The following is a 26886-nucleotide window of genomic DNA, read 5'->3' on the forward strand; positions in this document are numbered from 1 at the left end:
ATTTCTTTCTGATAAACAGTTATAATAATGTTATACATCACTTCGCAATAGTGCTTAGTTTCTCATAATGTTACAAATGCTACATGACTCGCATTAGTGAAAAAAAAAGTGAATTAGAAGGAATGTTCTAGCGAACAGTATGACAACGACTCTTCGTCACAACTACTACAACTGATACCGAGCATTGAACCCTGCTCCTGAAACAAGATAATTATTTTTATTCTTAGAGTTCATAATAGACATTGTAGGAGGCACTTCATAGGTTAGTCTTCAACTTCGTCTGGCTCGTCCTTCTTCCCATTCATTTGGTAATACATCGAGACGATTCTCTTCCAGTCGATCACGGTTTCTATATTCCAATCGGTGCTGGCGCCCAGTTCAGCCCCATCACCCCGCATGTCTGTAAAAGCTTTGTTGATTGATAAAGCCGACAGGAAATTTCTTCTTATTCTGAGAATTTTGTAAACATTTTGCCTACACACACTTATCCGTCCACTGAATTTTTCTTTATCGAATAACAGTACATTACTTCAGTACCTTAACGAATTCTCAAGCAAAGGTGCGAAGAACATAATGAGAATTTGTGACCACATATAAAGGAATAGTTGTGCAATTAGACACGTACGCTGATTGATCTCAAGTGTATTTGTCAACGGAATTTTATGAGACTGAACACAGCATACACCTTCAAAATCCTCAATGATCCACATGGGTGACCCTGTGGCTTTAAGCTGCCAGGGTTCGCAGAAGGAAGAAAGGCTGCAGAAGGCAGCCGTCATTGGTGCAGTGAAAAGTGATTGGAGCAGGAAATGATGATGAGAAACAGAAAGATACTTGTAGAGGGGAGAAGAGAATAGAGTCCGCAGTTGAGGCAATGTAGAAGTGCTAGAAGTGAAACATCGTTCGGCTTGTCTGATAAAGTGTTGTTATTGCCGGTGAGTTGGAGTTTCAAGTGGCCGGAAGGCAAGTATTCTTTCATCTTTTTGTCGTAGCCGCATCTCTAACCTTGAGCAAATGATGGTGCGAAAGAGTAGCAGTAGTGGATATTTACGTAGAGTGGTAGTTTGTGTACTGGGTTGGTCGTGCAACACCAGTGAAATAGTCAGGGGATCAAGGTGTTTCGTTTTAGTAAATTTTAAAATTTGTTTGTAAATTACTTGGGGAGAAGCGCGGCGCAGAGCAGCCATCATCAGCTGATGTCGACATTGCAGAAGAGGTGATCGGATCATAACCACAGCAAACCAACGCGAGAGCAGTCGAAACGCGCCTCTAGGGCGGCTGCGAACTCTGCGGGAAGCTTTGGGTCTCTGGTTCTATCTAGGCTAAGCATAATGGATTTAAATGGTCAAAAAATCCTGATTTACGGAGCGAAATCCACACAAATTGGTGTCTTCAAGAAAAAACAAATCTTGTCATAAAAATAGTCCAGTAATTTGATACAAAGGTAAAAGTAAAAGGATAAAGTTTTTGGCGTTAATCAATCCGCTTCGGATGCACCCCCATGTTCACTTCAATTCAGAATCATTTGAGGTTTACGAACGTGTATCTGGCCTATACAATGACTTGCGGTGGCTAGCCGATGTGTCAAGTCAGTGCTCTTATCCTCCCAGACAAGTCTGGTAGCAATTTATCGACGCCGGAGGGATGAAAGGCTTGGTGAGCACTAGGGCGGATTCGAACCTCCGATCGATCATGCAGGAAGTGGAACCTCTAACCGCTACACCACACCCACCCCGATACAAGGGTTATACAAGATATACAAATTTGATCTTTCCCTTCTATTAAACTAACTGAAAAAACCAAATTTACAAAGATTTCTTCACCAATTCCTCTCACCATTGTCCACGCAAAGAATAGATAGAGAATAGAGCCTTCACTCAAAGAACTCAGATGGCTGTGATGAATAGTCATGTTATACATTAACGGGCTTATTTTGTCACTTGTGTGTACGTGGTGTATGTGGTGTCTGGGGATGTGTGTGCAACGAAATTCCAGGAAGCACTGGGACCGGTCCAACGGTGCCGAATTGGTGCGCGGCTTCATAAAGTGATAAAATTGGGTGGAACGGGTTCCACGGTGTCGAATTGATGTGATGTCCCAGCGCCAGAAAACGTTAAAATGGTTTAGATGGGTCCCACGGCGCCGAAAGTGAGTTGTATCGTGCAGAAACCCCAAGTGAATTTTTTTGCCAAGGACGAAACCGGACGTTGTACTCATGAAAGCTGCTGTTGCGTTTCACCTCTATGTACTGTTCTGCATGTCTAATCCCCTGTGTACGTTTGTCTCATTAGATTGTCAAAATCTTTTCTTTTGAAAGTGGAAACACGAATCAAGTTTGAATACTCTCCAAACGTAGTGCTAACGACTTTAAAGGCAGCTTACCACGAATCTGAGGTGGTGTGGATTTCAGGTGGAGTATCCGTATACAGGGTCGTTGATTATGGAGACCAGGGTGGTTCTGCTCATCTCTCCCTTCATCACTGCAAACAGCCGCCTCCAGAATGCTGTTTTGTACGACGCTATCTATTACAACGCTCCACCCCTTGCGCCGCCTCCCCCTTGCGATTCGTTGAAAATCAATTCGCGCTGCCCCGATAGGCAGTAAGGGACGCTGGGTGGCGTGCTGCAATAGAAGGCATCGTACAAAACAGCATTTAGGGGCCGGCTGCTTGCAGTGATGCAGAGAGAGATGAGCGGAACAACCTCGGTCTCCATAATCTACGACCCCGTAGACGGATACTCCACCTGAAATCCGTACCACCCCAGATTCGTGGTATGCTGCCTTTAAGAAAAAGACAATGAAATCACCACTTCAATTCATGATTACTTGTTGAATGCTCAAATTTCTAAAACGAAAAAACGAAAGAAGCGTCGTTAGAAAAAAAAAAACAAATTTAATTTCTCGGAAAGTGCCACTACTTCAATTATTATTATTTAATTATTTGATTTCAATTGATCAGTGAAAGGAAGCGAAGCGTGTACAAGAAGTGTGATGTCCAGAGCTGGCCGGACGTTCAGAATATGAGAAGTAGAGAAGTTATGAACGGCGTTAACGGCCTTCCTCTCAAAGCTATGAAGCTCTTCATAAGCCATGAAGAATTTTGGCCATAATTTTTTGTCTCGTTAATGAGCATTTACACCACCTCCTGCGTTTCGACGTACAAGCAAAGCTTTTTCGATGAGAACTCTGTAGTTTACTTCGTGCACCTAATTTGACTAGAAAAAGTGCTATAGTGCTTTCTCAACATATTATAACACATCACTTCATAAGTGGTATTTGGTATATAGTGTATATGGTATTACTTCAGACATCACCTTTTTGCTGAGTTAATACGAAAGATTATTTTTACTAATGCCTTCATCGTAAGAAAAGACTTATGCAAATATTGTGTCATTGCTGTTGTTGTTTTTTGTTGAAAAGTGATGTTGTGTTCGTACCAGTCCAAGGGTTTTGCGAGGTTACCAGAATAGAATAGAATTCGGTCTGTCGCTGTGAAGCAACACCGTTCCTTATGCGAACAATTGCAGTACAGTTCAACAACTGCGCCAGTAACACCAGCGCACAAATGCCGTAATCTGGAGTAACAAAACAAACGATAAAAGAGAAAATCGGAAAAATATTCGTTCCATGCAACCTAGGTATTGCCTGAAGTATTTCACGTACTCGTTATGAAAAACCATCCAAGTTGGTGTGTTTCATCGCGAATAAAATCTTTTATTCATCTTGTGCGTGCTTGTACATGGTACGAAGGTAGTAACAGCCGTTAGGCCACTGAACTCCACAGTGCTGTCAGCGGCACCTTTGTGGTATCTGCACTTACAGAGGCTTGTAGAGATACATCTATGCTATGCGCAAAACATTCATGAAGCAACTGAAGAACTGTTTTTGCGCTAAACAATCACCACTGTCACCTGTCCAATCACGTCAGGCAATAATATCAGCCCCTGATCAAGTTAAATAAATCAACTCTGGTGGGGCTCTAAATGAGGTTTCAATGACATTCACCACATCTTCCTCCTGATTATGACCTCAGGTTTCTAAAACGTAGGTCACAACAGAAAGAACGGTGTTGCAGACGTGAACACACTTACACTCTCGATACTCTTGAATACTCGTTTTCTCCTGCACCCCGCTTATGTCGGTTCGTTTATCATGTTCATCTCTAGTTACGGATGAACATGATGAACGAAGAACAATTCTTCCCTGACATGATGCTATGCCGGAATTCGGAAGGAAGCATCGATGGGATGACATTTCCTTCAATTTTCAAATGGTGAGGTGGCAACTGTACGTGGTTGTCGAGGAGATTCAAGTAGAAATCGTTAGTGAACTTCTAGGCCCTCTTTTAATACTGCGATTGATCTGCTAAAGTTCAGGGGTTGATCCTTTTTTTCTGCGATTGGCACAGTCCCGACAGGCGTAATGAATAATTCTCCTTGTCTCTACAAATTCCAGTATTGCTATTCTTCTCTTTTGAGATTTTTCATTTCTTCTCTGCAAGCCTCGCGAGCTCCGAAGCGAAATGGTGGTTGCCTGCCCACGATGACGCTATTAGTTTGAGAGTTCCCGGAGATGGGTTTCGCATGGTGGCTTTAAAACTCTGAGTCGTGAAGATGCTCTACGACCCTATCATATTTACAGTCTGCGTTGCCCATTGTTGTGCCTTCCCAAAGCTGTTCGTCGTGGTAGAAAAAACCTCCACGAAGGAGATGATGGCCCGATCCCTGCAGAACTTTGATGCAGCAGAAACATCGGCAAATCCTTTTATGTTTACTTCGTTATGGTATCCTTCACTTGAACCCCCCTACGCGCAGCGTAAAAGGGATTTTTTTGCGCTTTGCGCGTTCCCGTTGATGGTCTCGTTCATGAAAAACTCGGAAGGTCTCTCCTCTTGCTCTGGCCGTAGATCCATGTAATGTTCTTCAGGGGATCTTCTGAGGTCAATTTTAACGCTGACCTCACCAACAATAACCTTGCAGAAAGTGTGGTCTGCTCTGTAAAATTCCTCTAGGTCCATGTGAGAAACTTCGGTTTCCTCTTCTCGGTGGCTTGATGTTAGAGCTTAAAATAGCTTTGGTCCTCTTTAATTGTCAACTTCCGATTGGGCAGCCTATTGTTCCAAAGAATCGATGTTCACTGCCACACTCGTATTGACAAGGATACCAACTCCACCAGCTCCTCTGCCGTCGCATATTCCCAGAAACAGCTTTTTTTCAGTTTCATTCGAAGAAATTAGTTGCTTTCGTCCTGGTCAGTCCAATGACGCCGTAGTTGGTAGTTCATCTCCTTGGCTTGTATCAGTGTATCTTCAATGGTCACAGGTGTGCGTTCGTTTTGAGAACAGATAGTCATAAGCGGATGTTCTTAATTTTTTAACGGAGCAAAACTTGTAAGCAGTGATTTTGCCACACTTTGTCAACATCTAATATTGTCAGCTAACGGCTGGGGGACGGTCGTTAGGTACCCGCATCCGATTATCTGCAGCCGAATAAGTGCCCGCAGAAGTGGCTGTCGGTAGGCGAGTACAGGCATATCTTAGACTAGTTGTGATCACTAAGCCACTCCCATCTATTACTACGTGACTGAGGTCATGTGCCGTGTTTGTACTGCAACAACCTGATAGAGTTGACTTCTAGGAAGGTTCAAAGAACAAAAAGGCAATAACGTAGCAACGTAGAAAGTGCAAAAAAAGATAGAAAATGAAAATGCTAAAAATTAAGCAAAAACGTAGAAAATTTGAACAAGAATGAAACAACATGAGGAAACATAAATGAATCTGAAAACGTTCGAGAATAAAAATTAAAAAGTGTAAAACGAGAATCTTGTCGTTGGAGGACGTAGATTTGTGATTGAAAAACTATATAGAAGATATAGGTATATATTTATATTCATACGGAGTGTTTAATGCACGTGAGGTACTGCAATAGTTTGTGAAAGTTTCGACTTGTTTGTTTTACGCAAATAAAACACTATCATTTCCTATTTCTGGTATTTCGTGTGCAGTCGTTCGATGCATCTCTATACGCAAGTGATCGAAATAGCGCAATTAACGAACGCCGCTGTCAGTCGTTTCCCCTAAGGATAGGATGTCGCGGAGGCTGTGGGTACCAAACGATACGCACCCCTAACGGCTCTGTAGTATCGCCAGAACAAAATCGAAACCACCGAACAACAAGAACTTCCTAGAAAAGACTTGGTTGAGAAAAACCAACCGTTATGCATCCTGTTTTTCTCACCGTCTCTCAGAAACTTTTTTCTTAGTTTGGTAAGCTACGACACATTACAGCAGAAGCACAACGAAGAATGCTCCTTCAACTCCTAGATGAAATGGTTTGAATCTTTTCATCAAAAAGAATAAAGGTGCAAAAGATATGGACTCGGAGAGCGAAAACACATGAGTTATATGCCATGTCATTTTCGTCCTTTTCGTTGTTATGCCTGCTCCAGTTGAGGGGGCTTGTAAAACCCTTCTGCTACTAGAAAGTTAGTAAAGTCATTAATGAAATGAATACATTCATCCATTCGGCACCCTCCTATTCATTACAATGTAACGAATATGAGTTCATTAGAGGCTTCCCAATGTCACCAACTGTATTGAGTTATGTATAACGTCGCCGAATAAATATTTTTCTAACAATATTTTGTGGACCAGTTCTGCGCATTCGTAAAAATCTCAAGAAAAAAGTCCCTATTTCTACAAAGAGAACCTAAGCGATGGTGGAACACAGAATGGAGAGTTAAAGCCTTTTTGTGTTGTCTGACTGAGGTTAGTGTTTATCACGAAAGTTCAAGAGATACTTTAATGACAAACATTCCTGAAGAAGCAAAACCTAAGCGACCACAAATTCCGTGTGCACTGCCTTTGGTCGATGTTAGTCTAAGAGTGAATAATAGCTTGTTTCAACCAAGTCATTATTACTGAATTCATATTAATTCCTTTTCTGATCGATTTCGTTCTGCTATTATTCACAGTCAGAAACATCGGTCCCGGAAGTCATCAGAGTTGCTATTTCTTTGCTGTGTTCCTAGGGTTCCTATCTGTTATTGTCCTACTATATCAGTCTCAACCATATTTCATTGCAGTAATAGCGTAATCTATTGCACAAATACTTTGTATAGATTATCTCGGAACATTTCAACAGTACAGTCACTCTTGTGCTAGCTATACGGAATAATGTCGAAATAGGCTGAAGCTATACGGAGTAGTGGAAAATTTTCATTCCTAGTGCACATTTAAAGGCAGCATACCACGAATTTGAGGTGGTGCGGATTTCAAGTGTATTTGTACAAGGGATAGTAGATTAGGGAGAGGGGTGTGATTCCGTCCATTTCTTCCTAATTGGCCTAAAAAAACGGCCCGGAATATGAGCGCGTGCACAAGGCTGGCGCGCTCCAATCGAACTCCTTGTGGAAAACAGTGCGCCGGAACGCTCGAAGCCGTATCTTCCGGGCCGTTTTCTATAGCAATTAGGAAGAAATGGACGGAATCACCCTTCTCTCAATAATCTAGGATCCCTTATACGAATACTCCACCGGAAATCCGTACCACTCCAGACTCGTGGGGTGATGCCTTTAAAGGAAGGGGAGTCTTAACATATGCCAGTAATATGTTCTGAATTACGATCACAGTTATTGTGCTTTATTGTTTAATGCTGAAGGTACAATGCCTTACATTGCAACCGGTTTCGGGTTCCCGTTTTTTAGGCTTACAAAAGTTAGAGTTGACGCCAACCAACCACAAGTACCACAAGTTTACGGAACTGTTTGAATTACTGCAAATAAGTTCCAGTAGTTGGTGAGATAGCTTTGAGCACAACTCCACGTAAAGATTAGCACTTTGATTTTCTCACTATTGAAGAAGCGAAAATGTAGTCGTGACACCTTTAAATTATTAAAATTTGCTATTAAGAATATTACTTTTTTGATACCCGTCAACTTCAAATTCTCTATTTTCCCTCTCAGCAGCATCTTTTATGGGATAAATTCTGCACTAGAGCCATAAATTAGGCTAAGAATTGATAGAATTACTACAGTTTCCAACTTCAACGAACATGATCCCTTCTCCTTGACTTTCTGTCCAAGATGAAAAAACTAAAACAAGAATATCCAAACCAGAATAAAGCACAGACCTGTCCCATCCTCACGCATGGTTGGACTTGTTCTACCTTGATGACCTCCACCCATCGAAAACGCATCGATGTTTTCTTCAAACCGTAAGTCTTGCTGAGCTTTTTGAGTACATACTCGTACTGCAATCCACAAAAATTGAACGCAGGATTACAAGATTGCGGAAAAAAAACGAAGAAGGAACTTGCAGCGGTTCCGAAACGCCACTTTGAGGACGACGAAGAGCTTAGTTAGCATATTGATAGGAGATGGAGTTGCACTACGTTTGTTCATCTGTCGAATCAAGATTGCGCGTCCAAACTTCCACTCCTAAACTAGACTGACAGTCGCTGTACATAAGCCGTCTGCGAACCTGTACACCAACCTTATCAGATTGAGCTTGAATCCTTTGATATGTATCCGACATCATAGCAATCAATAAATTTATGAGCACCTAAGCGGTCGAGGACAATAACGTTAAATGTGTTAAGCAAACACGAAGAAACTTACAATAAGTGTGACCATCATATAAATACCAAACAGTAACTTCAAGATGATTTTGGCGAAATCAGGCACTAGGTGAAGCGGTGGCATACTGTCTGGTTCCACCAGCCTGAAGAATTTTGACACATGTTTGTCTCAAGCTCAAATTTCATTTTCCTAACAGGCGCATCGAAGAATGGAGTAAGACATAGTTCTCGAGTGTTCTTCCAAAAATAGAAAAAGGCGATAACAAGTAAATTTTAAAGTGAGAACTCCAACAAAATGATTAGCAAGAAGGGATAGCCAGAAAAAAAAGACGAGGGAACAAAGTAGAGAAGAGTAAAAAAACGTCTCTGGTACTGTAAATGCACCGACTGCAGATTTTTATTTTAATTCCCTGGAGACTGAATTTCACTCAAAGTGGATTAAAACAGTTGACTTTGAGTTGACAGCGAAAGTATAGGTATTTGAAAAATACACAAAATTGATAAGAATCGTCCAATCCAAGAGATTGTCATTAGGTAGTAAAGTTACTAAAAATGCAGAACTCCCATGTAATAGACTTCGCAGGTTTGACATCCCACCTGAGTCAAATTTTTGCGGTAGAGGAAAAAGTTTAGAAATGCACGTAAATTATGGATGACATCGCATAGTTTTCAATAATTTACACGTATATTAAGCAAAATTTAGGGGCAAGAATGTTCAGGTTGCGTGGACGTTGTTAAAAGATCGTTAATAACTCCGGGAGAAGAGTGCTCTGAGTACTCTCGAACCTATTTCGTATTTCAACGTTTCAAGTTTTTCGTGAAGATTTGAAGAGCAGGTCGTTTTCCTGTATATACCGTCTTTTAGAACCCGGTGTCGCTCACTTTATCTCACTTTCCTCGGCAAAAGTGGCGGCGTCTCAAATTTTCGATCGCTGACAGGACCGTAGAATGGAACTTCAAATCCCCTCTTTTACTACCGTAGAGCGGGACACTACTCACTCCAGACCATCGACTGAATGTTTAGTGACGCTGGCCGCATTCTTCTCCCTCTTACAAAGTGCCCAGATTTCTGAAGTATAGGTGAAAGGAGAAAGTGCGGCAAAGCTAAAGAGGTGAGCGAGGAGTCGTGTGTTCCTTGTCTTCTTCACTATAACTACGAAGTTCTCAGGCTCTTTCCAAGCCTCACTCCTCCTGCCCAGTTTGTTGGTCAGCTCGTACCCCATTTTCATTTCCCGATCCTAGATAAATAGTTGCAACATTCCATACGTTCGTTCCGTTGAGTGGAGCATCCCTTCACCGACCGATGGTACCAGACTTCGGGAGGGGCACCTCCCGGTATGTCGATGCTTCTTCAGATATAAGAAAGCAAGTGGACTTGACTGTCGAAGAGATCCGATCTGATCTCGTGAAATAACTTTCTCCATTCGCTTTCTTGATGCTGCAAGTGCTCTATCAGGGTTCCACAAGACGACTAAGTTCTGATGAGTGTAGCAAACTATCTTTCAACTACAGCTTCTGCCACTGCTGCTGCTCTTCTCTCGTCTTTTGTAGCTTCTTCGCAAAGCCTCGCTAGGTAGGACGTGAGTTTGTACAGTGCTGAAAATCAATTGACAAACCCCTTTTTGAGGTTTTCTCTTCGAAAAATCACTGACTAGTCCTCAAACCTACACCACATCTGTCACTGGATTATAAAATTATTCTGAAAAATATGTTTACTTTGCTTTCTCAGAATAAGTCTCAGGATTAGAATTATTTCCAAAAAAAAAAAACTGAAAATATTCTTTTTTCACTTTTTTAATCCCTGGATTTTTGTGTTTTTCTCTCACTTCACTGCTGTCTTTTGTTTTTTTTCACTTCACTGCTTTTTATTGTATTTGGATTATTGCTAGAACACGCCACATCTCAGATGAAACTCGAAAACCCATTCTGCGTAGAACCGATCAAGAAATGAGACGAGTCGAATTAGCAAAACTGTTTAATGTCTCCAGAGCGGTTATCTTCGCTTTGCTGATGGAAAATGTTAGCATGTGGAGTAATTGGAGCAACGCCAAGTCCAGGACGAAGTCGAATGATTACACGAGTTACCGATATACCTCGTTTGAACAAGTTACGAATGTGGCCAGATGTGTGCTTCGAGTCATTATCCTGCTGGAAGATATAATCCTCTGCCAATAAATTGAAGAGTAAATGGATGCATTGTTAAGAAGAAGCATGATGTTCTTTCCGCCATGCTTTACAGTGGGCAGTTGATACATGGGATCGAATCTTTTTCTAACTGAACGCCTGACATACTTAATACCATCACTTCCCATCAAGAAAAACTTGGATTTATCAGGAAATAAAGCATTATTTTGCTGCTAGCAAGTTCAACCAATATAGTCCTTAGCTGACTTGACACCGGTAACACGATTCTTCCTTGAAATGAGCTGGTTTCTTTACAGGAAGCCATCCATGGAGACTGACACTTTCTAGGCGTCTTCGAGCAGTTCTAATTGATGGAGTCTGCTCATGGACGATGGCCAATTCAATTTGAATATCGGAGGCAGTGAGCCTAGCGTCAGCACAACTCCTTCCAAAAATGCTGTTGGTAACTCGTGTAATCATTCAGTTTCGCCCTGGACTTGGCGACTCTGATTACTCCATATGTTAACACTTTCTTTAGAAAAGCGGAGATAGTCGCTCTGGAAACGATAAACAGTTCTGATAAATCGACTTGTCTCATTCCTTGATCGATCCCTCTCAAAATGTATTTTTGGATTTCATTTGATATGTGCCGTGCTCCGAATGCTCCAGCCATAATCTGAATGAAATAAAAAAAAAACAATAAAATTAAAAAAATCTAAGAGAAACACAAAAAAATACATAAAATAAACCAAAGGTTAGAAAAATAATTCCAAATGACAGATCTGGTGCACTTTTGGCGACGATTCCGTGATTTTCAGAAGAAAAACCCTCAAAACACCGTTTGTCAATTGATTTTTAGCCGCTACTGCAGTTGTAACGTGCGGTTTCACGCTAACGTATTAGTTCAACTGCTTTCGGAAATAGGCACATATTAATGGCTTTAAAACTCTCAACTTTCCTCGTATAGTCATCAAAATGCTCCACGACATTATTATATCCATCACCTATGCCGATCATTGTACTGTCTTACCAGGAACCGGCTAAACTTTTCATTTTCCTTGAGAAGAAAAATCGTGCTCGAGAAAGACGATTGTCCGATACCCACATAGAAGTTTGGTACAACAGCGACAATTGTCGGGCGAATCCTTTTACTGATGATTATGGGGCATTTCTTTGGGTCGCACCAGTTCAACCATTTATCGCAAGAACTCGAGGAGTTACTTTGGTGGGGGGTGAATATGGCCATGGATACCAATCGTAACTGTCTTGTTACGTATGTACACACATTTATTTATTCATTCATTCACTTATACGTTGTCTTCTTGAAGATGATCTTAACTGGAAATTCTGTTCATGTGTTGTTGTGAATGTTCAAATTCTGGAAAGAATTGGAATTTTTCAAATGAGCTTCACACATCGAGATTCGAAATAAGCTGCCGAATCTCACGATGAAAAAGTCAATGGACATGTGTAACTTTCACAGTATAGGCGATGGAACTTTCTGTTAGTCCTCACGTGACAAATGATAGGAATGAGCACAACGAAGTTTTTAAGGAATTCCTATTCAGTAGAGAAAGATGAAACGGTTGTGTTGGTGAGATACAAATCACGGTTTCATTTCACCGCACATAGTGTAGTGCAAAAAGAAATGTTCACGATACCTGCGAAAATAACGAGAACATCCCTTCAATTCTAAATATTAAACCTATGTGTCGTCACATTATTTTCGCTCTGCAATTTTGCTATCTTCAAAAAGGAGGCTCGTACTTGTTTCATAAGAGTAATATCATGAACAAGAGATACTGTTAGCATAGGTAGCAAATCTTCTTGCTTTAGAGAACCCACCCGAACAATGAGAAGAACAGCATTTCGAGCGTTTGTTCAGGAGAAGCAAGGCGCATCAACTCGGCGCTATCCTCATCAAGCGGTTGGTATGCTGGCTGCAAAACAAACTGTGGAAATTGCATCCCTACTTCAAAGGCATCTTCTAGGTAAAAGTAAGTGCAGGTGTTGTAGGTCTTTTGTAATGACAACTTCCAAAAGTTGGTTTTCTTACTAGAAGAACCTGAGGAAAAGTAGAAGACAAACTTGAGACGAGGATGACTTATCACGTAATGAATGGAAATGAAATGCATGAGATCCTACTACAGACTGCTAATATAACAACAAGAAGAGTACCAAGAGTACCTAGATCTTGATGAAGCTTGCGTAATTAAAAAAAGACTCTCCTACAAATAAATGCAGTCGCAGGTACTAGTCAACTCAAAACTGTATAGCCGAACAATTAGTGCAACTTTATAGAACTAATATACACACTTACCTGAAATATAGATGTGACATGTAAAGTAAAACCCGCAACAAATAACAACAAAATAACAAGAAAACGAGCAAGATCGTACATAAGATCCCTGCAAAGAAAAAACACTAATGAATTTTGTAGTCCGAAAAAGATCATCGAGAGACGTACCTGATAATGATGGCCCAAGGCCCGAATAAGTGATGCACTGTAAGGAAGTCGAGGTATTCCACGAAAGCAAAAAGTAAAGCAAATGCAAAAAGCTGGTTCTGAAACACTATTTGAATTAGCACAAAAAGAGATGACAAGCAAAAAAAAAACAAGTCTCCAATTTGTCCACCTTATCCTATGTAGTTCACAGAAATAATCTTCTCTTAATTACTTTAATTTTTACCGAAAGAATGTGTTAGCAGTAAAGAATTGGAAAAAAATAGCCTCCTAAGATCATGGATCGAAAATATGATCTCTTATCTTGTCACCAGCATCGGGACAATTTAACAATCACTGTGAAGATTTTACTTATCCTTTAAGATAAATGACTACGTTTTCAACACAATTCTGCAAGGAATTTCTTTACAAATCCCGGCTGAGTTCGTATCAATAACCAGTACTCCATTGCTACTCCAAATGCTCACGGTGATTTTCTTGTTGTTCCGTTTGCTTATCAACTACGCAGGAAATCGTTGTGAACCTCTGACAGTTCATCGATTTGCAGTGCTTCAAGATCAAATCGTAGCATATAACTTGCGTTATCAATTTTCACGATTTTTACTTTCTGAATACTAGCTTAATGAGCCTAGAATGATTCGGAATAGCAAGGCTACGTCCAGCTATCTTCATCTTCTTGCTGCCTAGTATTGCCATTTCTCTACGACTGCAGTCCTTGAAGATGTCGGTAATTAGATAGCAGATTTGCCTTGGAGGATAAAAATGACCGACTGTCTCGATGCATGAACAGCCGCCGCCAGTCATGATGTAGGCTAGAAGACATGCTCTCGTAAGTCTCAAATGAGTCCAAATTGAAGTGAACGCGTTAGCCCATATCAACCGGATCAATTGACGGCGGACATTTAATCATTGTACCTCATTATTAATACTTCTTCCCATGTGCAAATTATTTGGGGAACAGACGTTTTCACCCTGACAACCATACACAAGGCGCGAACCATGAGAGAAGTGCCGATCTCGTGACAAAGTGTCTGCATCCGGTAATTATTCTCCTACATTGTCACATCCCGTCCTGTCACTGCGACTTTTGCATTACGAAAACATGAAGGAAACGCAAAAAAAGAGGGTTGGAAATGTAGAAAAATACAAAAATAATGGAGACCCTTGACGTCATTTTTACTTCTTTGACTTTAATTCAGGATCAGTTGAAGATTATGAACGCATGTCTGACCTAATCAATGACTTGTATGAGTTAAATGACGTATCAAATCAGTGTTTTTTTTCTTTAGACAAGTCTTGTATCTTGTAGAAATTTTTCAACCTCAGAGGGCAGAGTTTGCTTGGCCTACGGCGCATATGTACATCTGCTGAAACATCATAAAAAGTGCTATGAGAAGGGAAATATGCAAATGTGTTCCATCAGATTTTTATCGCGATATCGGTACCGACAACGCTGCAGACTGTGTAATTTCTTGAATTCAAAAACAAAGGGTAATCTGCAAAGATTCAGATTACGTGGAAAATATCGGAAACAGCAAAAATAAGTCTCATTGGGTATTCTATTTGGGTGAGTACTTTGAAACAGATTTGAGTAAAAAAAATGTGATCTCCAAGCTGTCAAGTGTACGGGCGTCTTGGTTGTCGGATATGCATACATATACATACATATATGCACACATACACATATACATATGCACATAGAGTAAGCTTACTGCACAGATCAAAAGCAAAATTCTATAAAGCAAGAAAAAAAGGAAAAATTGCACCATAGTGTGGTAAGGATGAGCAAGAGATATTCATTTTGTAGATCACATTAGAAAACCAAACATTTCGAAAAGCTGACCTTCAAATAAAGCATAGTTCTTGCAAAGTGCAGCTTTTCGTCGTTGTCAAGATGGGTCATCACAACGGCAGGAAGCAGAAAAGCGAGCACATGTACGGCGATAGCAGCAGCAGAAAGAACCAATATGAGGACCTGATAGCACATATTCTAGAAATTTTGCGTGGAACGAAGAAGAATTATTTACCTTCACTATACCCAAACCAGAGCCGCCTCCTACATTAGACAACTCTGACACCAAATTTCCACTGAGCCATAGCAGCAGTAACCACTCTACAGGATTAGGCACCACTGATGTAACCTCGTACCTACATGATAATTTCTTTCAAAGCTTTTGAAGAACAGAAAAATAATTCTCACATTTTGTGAGTGATATTTAGTACAACTACAGTTAATAGAATAGTAAAATACACGTGAGAAACAATGTGACAGACGAATTTGATGATTGGTGCTCGACCTGAAATTAGAAAAGCTACAGTACCGAGCACGAAAGGAAGCTTAAAGCATAATATGTGTCTAAACGTTCACCTATGCGACTGTCCAAAGGAAGCGAGAAATAGAACCAAGCGGGTGGACAAATTAGTACAAACAAAGTGAATGCAACAGTTTTACCTAAAAAAGAAGGACAAAATTGAATTTTTAGTCAAATCTAAAAATTCAAGTAAGTACACGTTCCAGGACCATCTCTGAGCTCAGAGGAAGTGTCAACCTCAGTCGCACTTGAAAAAGTTTAGAGATTACCCGCAAGCAAGCATCCGTGAATCAAACTAAGATGTCATTTCTAATGTACTCTCCCCAATATTCTAATGTTTAGCGCTAGAAAAACAATCTTCGAGACTTTACGATGTAAACCAACCGAAAGACCAGTCTACACGTGCGGTCCAGATTTCCGTTAGATATCGTTGAACAGACGCATACGACACCACTTCTTTCTGAAATAATATTAAAAGAACATCAACCTGCAATGAAAATGCGGATGTTTGTAGAGTCATTTTAACCTCCAAATTTAATAATAGTTTACGACAACAACCTGCTCATTCTCTATCAGAACATCCAACAACGGACGTCCTCGATTGTCTTTTGCTTTGAGTAGTATCGCAGCATTATATTCCGTTGCGGTAATCCCTAGCAGTTCCACAGCCATGTTTTCGGAGAATACAGCCACATTGGACAAGTCTTTCGCGCGTTCCTTCTCCTTTTCCGACATGTCTCTTCAATCCGTTGATATAGAAGTTATCAATGTGTCAGTACTAACAGCGTACCTATACAGAGCTGACAATTTAACTGCGGTGTCTATAGGGGCCGGACTTTGAAGTATGAACTCCTGCAGTGGTTCATTGTCAGTTCCTTTTCCGCACACCTAAATATATCCTTCCACTTTCATGAAATGAAACCTATTTTGTAACAAACCATCAGGTCGAATATGAATCGACGATCCTCCATAAGTTGGTGTGTGTCGTGTTTTTGCTTTAAAAGAAACCGCAGACACTCGATGTGGTTATGAGCGGCAGCAAAGCACAACGGTACCTCAAATTGAGAACAGACTTAGAAAAGCTGGGATTCGAAAGTGACAAATGCATGCAAATCGTACCTTGCCTTCTTTCGTTTCGGCTAATTCGTCGGCTGAACTCTTAACAAACAATTTGACTACGTTTAAATGACCAGCCTTCGTTGCAAAATGCATTCCAGTCCAGCCGTTCTAAAATTGATTAAGTGAATTTCTTGATGATTTTGTATACTCTCCTGTAATAGTTGTATGTTCCACACAAAGGAAGCGGGCTCGAAGAAAAAGAACTGAAAGAAGAATGGTACCCTCTGTGAACATGCTGTAAAAAATTCTGCAACATCTTTTACAATTAAAGACAAATCTGTCAGAGGAATAACCAATTAAAATAGATATATTAAAATCCATCTATTTGAATTGGTTATTCCTCTGACAGATTCTTTTGATGACAATCTGCAGAGATAAAATAGCAAGATTATTACAAGAAAACCATAAATCCACTTGTATTTTTCTAGAAAAGAAGCCAAATAAACTTCGTTTGAAAAATGCTATTTTAATTTTATGGCAGAAATCTACGGAAAGTTCTTCAGCTTTAAATTGGTATTGATGACTGAAAGCGAGCGTAAAGAGCGTCAGAAGGCCTCAATTCCGGCTTTAGCTGGACGTTCAACCTGGTACATAATATAATGGGGGTGCCTGCTTGCGGTAGCCATGCTAAGCATTTGAGTATAAACTCTGAGCGCGTACAAACTATATAACCTGCAAAGTTATGTGGCGAAAGTAACCCAGTTATTGCTGAGAGGTGCTGTTGTCCAAAGCCCAACCCAAGTAGGTCAAATACCCAGATGAAGCGTGGAATCAACTCTCCGTTTAGTTACGCTAAACTGGACATTGTCGACCTGAGATACTCGAGTCACTCGGTGTCGAAAGGCAGTTCAAGCGAGACCCCACGATTCGCAGTATATGAAACAGTGAAGAATGGATGGGTCCTGTCCGAGTTCTTGTTGAAGATCGAGGTTTGGGAGAGCTATGTTCAAGGATGACACACCCCGGCGAAGGTGGGAGCAACAGTGTTCGTCAAACAGTAATACCAGCCCGCCGACTAAGTAATTAAGTAAGTTTAATACAAAGATGTGATAAGGGTTAGTGTGGCGCAGTCGCTAAGAGCTTCGGCTACGTTTGCATGATCAACAGTTCGAAACCATAGTCCCAACCAAGCCTTGGGTCAATGAACTGGTACCAACCTCATCTGAGGATAAAAACACTGACTTGAGACATCGGCTGGCTCCTGCAATTAATTGTATAAGATAACGCACATTCACAGAACCTCAACGGTTCCGAATTGCGTTCAAAACCTCTGGCGCATCCCAAGCGGATTGATACACCATAGACTTTTTAGTCTTAAAGGCAGTATACCACGAATCTGAAGTAGTACGGATTTCAGGTGGAATTGTATACGGGGTCGTAGATTATGGAGTGGTATGCTGCCTTTAGAGTAGTGAGATCAATGCAGTAAGATCTCAGCTAGTCCGCTTGCTGACGAATGGGTGGCTTCTATCTTGGAAATCCAGGATTTACATCAATATGGAAGACACATTATATGCTACAGTCAAAACTACGCTTTAACGCAGACAATGCTGTGTACTTTACTGTGCTACTACAACAGACAAAATATCGTCCGCTGAACCGTATAAATAGGTTACGCAATCAGCCACCATCACCTCCCTGTGGTTTTATAATATTCAGCATTGTATTTAAGTAATTCTACGTATTTATGTTGTTGGCCGGTGTAGCAAACTCGGTAAGAGTTTGCACTGTAGCTGCAAGATCGATTGGAGGTTCGAATCTGCCCTGACGTTTCATCCTTTCGAGGTCGATAAAATGGTACCAGATTTGTCTCGGAGGATAAAAACACTAACTAGCTGAAATGTTGATCTCTGCAAAAGAAAAAAAAAACAACTGAGAACGACATGGAACACGTTTTTGAAGCGTTCACACACAGTTTCCCACTGACAGCCACAAACTAACTCTGATAATGATTACATATGGTATGGATCAAAGCATTTAAAGAATTGCAGAAATATAGTAGTAATATCTGTCTCTAGAAATCTGCAAAATTGTACTTTATGAAATTTACTTCGCGCGTTGTTATCACGAGACTCGTGCAGCCACGAGTCACGTTGCACGAATTTTGCTCCTATCTCCAGGTGTAGATGTCTTTGTTTCGTACTGTAGTGCTGTCGAGATTCTTTTTTTTTTGAGAAATAATATGGAAGGTTACCAATTTCTGACAAGAATTTCTCATTTAACTCTTTTACGCTAAAAGCAAAACCCTAAGCTCTATGAGGAAATGGCCCCCTACCGTTAGGTGAACGGCAGCCCCGGCATCGCGCTGTGAAATTTTTGAGGTTTGGGAAAAAAATCGAAGGCCAAAAATCCAGCAAAAAGTCAGCTTGTTGAAATCGAGGAGGGTTAGACTGTTCGGATACGATTACTCACGGTACTTTTGGGCCAAAGTGAGCAAACGGACAACCCACCATGATGAAAATTTTCTAATCCCTAAGATATCATGCCAACGTATTATTTCTGCTCCCTTTCAGCAACCTCAGTTACCTCCGTCAGACTCAGACGCCGGCGATTCTGCGAACATTGTAGATAACTGTTTCTTTAGTTGTGGAGGATTTTGGTTCTATTGAGACCCTCAGCACCTACAGACCTCGTACAACTACACCGCAATCTGTGTTTCGATTGTTTCATATGAAACAGCGACTTTTCTAATATTGCAACTAATTCTATCTTGATCTCTGTAGGATACAAACACCTGATCCAAGAGAAAAAAATCGTCATAGCATCCGTCTCTTGCGCAATCTGGAAACAACTTTCAGAAAATCGCAGAATTTTAAACAACTTAGAGCAGTTCTCTTGAACACATCGGGAATCCTGATGAAATGCTGCACTCCAATATGACACAAGTGAATAGAATTAAATTATGCTACTTCAGAGCAGATTGGAAACTTGCCCTTCTCCCAACCAACAACTGTTGTCTATTTTCACTTTTGGATCTTTTCTTAATTATCACGAAACATGGGCGATTGTTACAACATGCAAAGATTAAAAATTCGCCGTAAATCCGCAATCCTCATCACTCCAAAGAGATTGTAAGCAAACTTCCAAAGGTTGCTTTTAAATCCCGCTATGATTTGTTTTTCTACTTCTGTGCTCATTTCATGAATATTTATTCCAGTACATTTGTTTTCATTCCCGATTTATAACCAGCCGATCTGACTTATTGGTACGACTGAGAAAAACCGAAGACACCGACGAAGATATGAAAAGTAGAACGGTCACGCAGCAAACAAATTAACAATGAAGCCAGAGCTTTAAAAAGCTGTTTTCTTAAACACCTCAGTGCTCAGTATGGGAAGCAATGAGTAGGGTTAGGATCAAATTCTCAACAGTTAGATGTCGTCATCCACATCTCACAATTCCAATTTCTCTCTATATACACTAGACATAAGACATCGAGGTGATACACGGGTGGAGAGGGGACGGCGCACGCGTACATCGAGGGCGACGCGTAACGGTACCCCTTACGAGACTTCTTACGCCGACTATATGCGCGACTGATAAGTAAGATAAGGTTTACTACTAGTAAGACAAGTTAACCTCACTGACATAACATTACTCGAGAACAACTGTAACACATGAAAGGAATTTCGCGAGTGATCAAAAACCATAATATCAGTAAGACGCTGACTATTCTTCCTAGATTCTACGGAGCTTATTAGTTAGTTAGTTAGTTTAGTTTATTATCCCTGTTTGTGAGGCAACAAAAAAGTCCAAGAAAACATTTCACGCACCTGATCCATGACATTTATATTAGATCCTTGAGCAATTAGTAATGAAACCATTTCGTAATGTCCGTTCATAGCTGCTAGATGGAGAGGAGTTCGTCCTCGCCAATCCTGCAACTTATGGTTTTATTCACTGCCTCTAATTGGGCTGACACTAACCTTAGCATGCTGTTGTTGTGTTGATCGCGATAGAAGCATCCCCACTACAGCGATGTGCCCTTGCTGAGCTGCCAGATGTAAGGGAATCACGTTCTGCAAGAAAGCTTTTAACTTAAAACGCGAGTCGTCGTTAGCTGATGGACGATGCGAATCAGCCTTTTTCGCCTTACAAACTGAGAGCATTGTGTTGAAGTAACAGTATTTAGAAAGCTTAAAAACGACGGCGATACTCTTCCTTAATCTATCATATCCTATATGGCATCACAATAGAAGAAGTGGATGCTGAAAACTTTCGGCAGCATTTGAAAAAATGTATCAAACCTCTGGCATTCGTATGCAGTGATGAAGAAAGCAAGGGTTACAGTGTTGAAGACTAGAATGATTAGAGCAGATACGAAAGAACAACAAAATTACCATGGTGGTGCTGGTCGCATCCACTTGTACCCCTTGATTGAGGAGCATTCGGACAAGTGAGTCATGGCCAGACTGCGCGGCAAGATGTAAAGGAGTGAAACCGTACTGAAAACAAGTCTATCGCTGACCCATAACAATCAGAAAATGTAGGTAAACCTCAGTGGCAAACTCTTTGACGACGTGGTGGTTGTATATTGGAGGTTCCGAGCGAATTGATGCAGGAACACTTTTCAACATTTCATTGACGAAGTCTGAGTTCCCGTAATAGGCAGCAATATGAAGCGCATTCAAGCCCGTCTAGAATAGTTCCCGAAATAAATAGAGAACTCGATTGCCATTAGTATTTAGAACTCAACCTTTCTCGAACACCTTCTCCAAAGGGATTTGTCGAACGCTTCGAGGATCGAAACAAAGCCGTTTTTTGCACCCAGATGCAGAGCCGTCATACCATGCTGAAATCATTAGAAGGCGAATTCTCAAAACACTTTTAAAAAACCCTGAGTCTTGAATGATACTCGTCGAAAATTTTATTACAAACAGCATTCTCGTCCTCTGCATTTGCTCCGTTTTCGAGAAGGATTTTCACGATATTCGCATGTCCTCCAGCGGCAGCCATGTGCAGCGTAGTAGCCTAAAAATGACTTCTAAATTTTTTTCCAGTGTAGATACGTTGACAAGCCGAAAAAGTAGTATCTTAGATACTCTAGCCGAACAAGTAGTATCTAAGATATAGTAGGGTCAAAACAACATGAAGCACGGTGCAATTGCGTACGCGGCTTCTCAGGAGTCGGTGCGGTGGAGCGTAGCGGTTAAGAGCGTTCTGGAGCCACCCATCGCTGCAGTTTGCGATGATCCCACATCGGCTCAAACCGCTGCTTCCACCGCGCCATTTCGAGCGTGTACGCAAATGCACCATGCTTCATGTCGTTTCCACCAGACTATGCCACTTGTTCGGCTAAGGATAGAAATTTTATATACATTGGCAAAATCTGAAAGGAGTATAATGATGACCTGTACATACTGTGCATCAAAATATTCCATTGAATAAGTTAATGTATTGTCCTAGACAAAAACTACCCCTTACAGATGCCACCTATGGACGTGGAGAAGGCGGTATGGTGCGGTAATGCAGAAAGAGCGGCAGCAGAATACTTTCGCAATGAAAGATGACCGTTTCAGACAATTGACGACTTTGTTCGGATGTTCTGGTAAGGAGACGTAGATCAATTTTTACAATCTTATCGTTCAAGCTATGTTGTGAACGCCGCGTGTAGAAGTCACTCATTGGACCGTAATGAGTGCGATCAGATTTTAAACTGAGATATGAATTAGTCGATGTCGTCGTTGCACCAAAATCCTCCTTGAACCGAACTGTCTTGAGAACGATCCCGCTTCTCGTGAAAAAAAAAACAGAAATTTTCAAAATTCAAGACACAAAATTTTAGTATCATAATATACAGGCAATATATTATCTACCTTTTGTTAATTACATTTCTAGAAGGTACCGCAATACATAAAATAGTAACAGAATAATATGAAACATGTTCTAAACAGCGCCCCCTGACTGATCACAGGGACTCGCTGTTCCAGAACTCATCGACGTGTCGCTAAGGTGCTTGATGCTGTTACTTCTCGTTCTTCTCTACATGAAGGCAACGTTCGCGGAAATCCTCGGTACTGGATTTATTTCACTAATTAGTAGGATCGGATCATCTGTTTTAAAAGTAGAAGCCAAAATGAAACGAAAGCAACTCCTACAAAGCCAGGGATGAGATGTCTCAGTAGCCCTTGAAGCTAAACTGTTTACGCCTGTACAAGTCATGGAATGGAAACGCGTAAAGTGGGTTTCATCACAACTATAAGGGTTTGCTTTACCTCTAACTCAACGCATGCGTTTACATCCCATCACTCTTCTGGATTTAAAGAGTTCCCTCGATGTGTTCACTAAAAAGTGGCACCAACATGGAACCGAGAAGTATCCGAATGTTTTCCGCGAATGAAATTCACCTTCAGATATAACAGGATGTAATAGGCTAACCTATAAACTGAGACTAGGATAAACTTACTGTTACAAAGTCCCTTTTAACCCAAATGTATGCTAGAAGTCAGTAGTAGGTCACATGCACTTACCTCCAACGTCTTCGTCTTAGCTTGAATCACCATAGCCTTGTCAATCATCATCAACTCCCTTACCACTGCCAGTGAACCCTCAAATATATGAATGAGAAACAAGAATCCAACCGACTAAAACAAAGTTAAAACTTAAATAAGTTAGTCAAAATTCTAAATATGACAACTGATGATAATTTTCTTCACCTTCATTGCAGCAATATGTGCGCAGGTGAAACCATTATGATCAATTGCGGTCAGCACACCACGGTTGTTCTGTTTCATCTTTAGAAACAACTTCACCACATCCGGGTAATCATTCTGAAATAAGCGCATAAAGAAGTAATGGAGAGGTAATGAGGGTGATTATGTTGAGTATGGAAAGTCGACTGCTGCAATGAATATCGACATTGATATTCACTGAAACATATCGATGACGATGAAACTTAGCGACATAAAAAAGAGTAGTAAAAAACAGTACGAGATTAAGAAAAAGCTTCCCAAAAAGGTACGCTACAGGAGAAAAGTTCCATTTATCAAGCTTCCGCTCTACTAATGATAGCGACTGTAATTTTGGCAAGTATTATATGCGAAGCTACGATCGACCTGATTTAGTTACTCTCAATCAATCCAGCTTCAACTCCTCAATCAATGAATCGGTTCCGACAGCAGCAACTCCGAAGTACAACGGCAAGGTAAGCTATACTTAGAAAATGGGAATGGTAATTTCAGAATGTGGAAATAAGTCAGATGAAGAAGAATGGGAGACTTTTCGCACCACATCAAAAAAAATCTGCAAATATTGGTCGCGACAGGATACAAATGAAAATAACTACAATGTCTGCTTGAATTTCAATAACAAATAATTTTAACGAGGCGATGATATTTCCTACCTCAGCTGCCAGATGAAGAGGCGTTTGCCCCTTATCATCACGTGCATTCGGATTCGCACCCAGAGCGAGAAGGGTCTGGCTGACAACCAGCTGTCCATGTCTGGCAGAAAAATGAAGCGCCGTCTGCAACGAGGCTAAGAATGTCTGCATGTAAAGATGCGGAAAGCATGAAATACCTGATTATCTAGCGTAATTGCTTCCAAACTGGCTCCATGGTCTTGTACGAGTACGTTCACCACTCTCACATGCCCATTTTGAGCAGCCAAATGAAGAGGAGCTTCACCAGTTTTCGATTTGCTAGATGAACCTTTTTGTTCGCGTTAATATCACAATAGAAGTATGTTTATAGCTGTGGATATTTGAAGTTCTATTCTTTGGCCTAATAGTTGAAAGTGCGCGTATAGAAGTAATACAGACGAATATGAAAATTATGAGATATTAAGCTATTAACATTTTAGGTGCAGTTCCAGGTTCCCCTTCTGCACACGTTCCACAACGACATCAATATGACCCTGAGGATTTGATTCAATACTAGATGGAAATTTTTGAAAAATAGGAGAAAACCTAGAACTGCAACTGCAAGGTTAATAATTTAATTACATAGTTTTCCTTCTCCCTTCCTTCCTTCCTCTTCCTACCTCTTTTCTCCACCTTTCCCCACCTCACTCCTTTTCTCCTCTCAAATGGGGAATCGAACACTCGAGGTTTTATTGTCGCCTTTGTGGAAAACGTGTTCTGCCTCGGTTTTTTTTTTCAAAGTTATATGGCACTATCGACTTCATTCTTCTTTCCCATCTCTCTTCCTCTTTCTTTTTCCTTCTCCTCCCCTCCCTCATGACCAGCCAGTTGAGAAGATCCCATCATGCATTTGACCCTGTCTGACATCCTTTTTTCGTATGAAAAACCTAACCTAATCTTAATTTGAAAGGAAACAATAAACAAACGATCAAAAATGGCACCTGTTTACGAATGCCTTATGTTGAAGTAGAAGATGGACAATTTGTAAATGCCCGTTTAGCGCTGCCAAATGCAGCGCCGTTCGTCCGTTATCGTCGAAGACATCGATGCGTGCGTGATGTTGTAAAAGGATCTGCGCCACTCCAGTGTGACCTCGCGAACAAGCCTCCAGAAGTGGGGACAAGCCGTTCTGCAAGTCAAGTGCTTTAGTCGTCATAACGACAAAAAATATACATCCAATACTTACTTTACTCTGTTTATTCTGCACGATCTGCACTGTGCCTGCTCCGATTTTGTTTACCATGGCCAGGAGGACCGCTTGATTTCCTGAGCGAGCTGCCATGTGCATAGCCGTTTCGTTACTGTTCAGAGATTGCAAATCCACCTAGGTACAAAACTCTAATTGTGTGAACACGACGTAAATATGCGTGAAACTTACTTGTCCTCCGTAATCAATGAGAAGGTTCATGAGCTTAGCGTCTTCACCAGGAAAATGTAGCTGATCTGAGCTTATCTCTGCCGCATAGTGAACTGCAGTGAAGCCATCCTGATGACCAACATAAATCAGCACAAATGGAATTGCATTTTCTATCCATTTTACTGGCTGAACCCAAAAGGCTAAACCCAAAGGGCTATCCACGATTCGAAGAGAAATCATGCATTCATTTAAGACTGCAGGCACAGAGGGCAGGGGCACGTTAGGCTTTTTTTGTCTACGAACTTGGTGCCTACCCATCTGTGGGTAGGCACCAACTCTTAGGCTATAAATAGGAACTTCCAAACAGACTATCAACGAATCTTGCGAAGTGATCAAGTCAAGAATAGTGGGAATAAAGAAACCATGGTGTGCCTTCAAAAAAGACACCTGGACACTTGGAAATATGATGAAGAGGTCGAAATTCCCACTTTCGAAAAGCGAACACAAACGGCTGAGGATGTTTTTAAGTACTGCTTCTTCTTCATAAGCAGCACCATCTCAGTTTCGCTAGCCCTGTCATCTCGATTAAATGCAAAACGTAAATAATTCGAAAATGTTCCATTTTTTCTACTTTAAACTCCATTCTGATGAACAGCAGTCAATAAAATTAGAAAACTAAGACAAGACCTTCATGTGGGTCGAGAAATTCTATGTCAAACTCTCTTTCTATATGCGTTTTTAATTTTGAAAAAAAATCACGAATTAATCCTCCATCCAATATAACGAGCGCGCTCGACATGATGTACTGTTTTTCTTCGCAATTTGCACTTTGAATTGATAATTGACGACGCAACCGAGGTGCGGAATTAGCTGCTACTCAACCCGCAAGCCCGTTAAGCCCACCCCTCACTGTTCTATATAATTTGTAACGGAATAGTAATAAACTTGTTGAGATAGCTAAAATTTCAACACTCACATTTGTTCTTTGGTTCACATATCTACGGATTTCATCCGGACTGAGGCTCTGCGCCATGTGATTCACAATCATCTGGGCAGCCTCGAAATTGCAGGACTTTGCGGCCACATGCAGTGGCGTTTCGCCTGTCTTCGACATCAGCTGGAGGTTGGCGTTTTCGTTTAGCAGTAACCTATATTATAATAAAAGTAGGAAACTAATTAGCTTAGTAAACGAACATGTACCTCATGATCTCTCGATTGCCATTTCGAGCGGCAAGGTGCAGACATGTCTCGCCATCTTCCTGTGCTACATCGGGTTGCCCTCCTGACTTCAGCAGCATTATAGCGCATTCGCGAGACTCGGGACCACTTAGCGAAGCAGCTTAAACGAACCAAACATGATCATTTCTTGCTCATTTCTTGCGTTATGGTCCAGATTTCCTTAAAGGCATCACCCCACGAATCTGGGGTGATGCCTTTAATGTGTGAGATACATATTTCAGTAATGTAAGAAACAGTCAGTAAGCTGCGGTCAGATCAACCTGACCTACGGTGCGATTGCGCTCGAGTTAGCAGTTTGGACCTTCCGTTCAGCTCCACAACCTCACTGTACTTA

The 26886-nt window shown here is 41.0% G+C and overlaps 1 protein-coding gene across 1 annotated transcript in view; it reads right to left on the bottom strand.

Annotated features, from left to right (window-relative positions):
- Positions 1–263: 263 nt before the first annotated feature.
- The window catches only part of RB195_006932 (uncharacterized protein), a gene marked incomplete at both ends in the record, with an annotated part of 36769 nt that continues 10146 nt past the window's right edge, over positions 264–26886 (bottom strand). The window contains 32 exons of the mRNA XM_064180295.1: positions 264–400; positions 8131–8250; positions 8317–8437; positions 8493–8561; positions 8618–8720; positions 12547–12641; positions 13022–13109; positions 13169–13266; positions 15009–15140; positions 15193–15313; positions 15366–15462; positions 15534–15617; positions 15862–15937; positions 16036–16216; positions 16268–16365; positions 16416–16532; positions 16597–16704; positions 20370–20474; positions 20523–20615; positions 20937–21041; positions 21093–21233; positions 21293–21388; positions 21475–21567; positions 23067–23144; positions 23253–23366; positions 23939–24061; positions 24115–24235; positions 24898–25085; positions 25143–25280; positions 25335–25442; positions 26290–26461; positions 26514–26652. Coding sequence (XP_064037176.1) covers positions 264–400; positions 8131–8250; positions 8317–8437; positions 8493–8561; positions 8618–8720; positions 12547–12641; positions 13022–13109; positions 13169–13266; positions 15009–15140; positions 15193–15313; positions 15366–15462; positions 15534–15617; positions 15862–15937; positions 16036–16216; positions 16268–16365; positions 16416–16532; positions 16597–16704; positions 20370–20474; positions 20523–20615; positions 20937–21041; positions 21093–21233; positions 21293–21388; positions 21475–21567; positions 23067–23144; positions 23253–23366; positions 23939–24061; positions 24115–24235; positions 24898–25085; positions 25143–25280; positions 25335–25442; positions 26290–26461; positions 26514–26652 — 3659 coding nt within the window. The remainder of the gene's footprint in view (positions 401–8130; positions 8251–8316; positions 8438–8492; positions 8562–8617; positions 8721–12546; positions 12642–13021; positions 13110–13168; positions 13267–15008; positions 15141–15192; positions 15314–15365; positions 15463–15533; positions 15618–15861; positions 15938–16035; positions 16217–16267; positions 16366–16415; positions 16533–16596; positions 16705–20369; positions 20475–20522; positions 20616–20936; positions 21042–21092; positions 21234–21292; positions 21389–21474; positions 21568–23066; positions 23145–23252; positions 23367–23938; positions 24062–24114; positions 24236–24897; positions 25086–25142; positions 25281–25334; positions 25443–26289; positions 26462–26513; positions 26653–26886) is intronic.

Source organism: Necator americanus, chromosome I, assembly GCF_031761385.1.
Source record: "Necator americanus strain Aroian chromosome I, whole genome shotgun sequence".
Classification (NCBI taxonomy): Eukaryota; Metazoa; Nematoda; class Chromadorea; order Rhabditida; family Ancylostomatidae; genus Necator; species Necator americanus.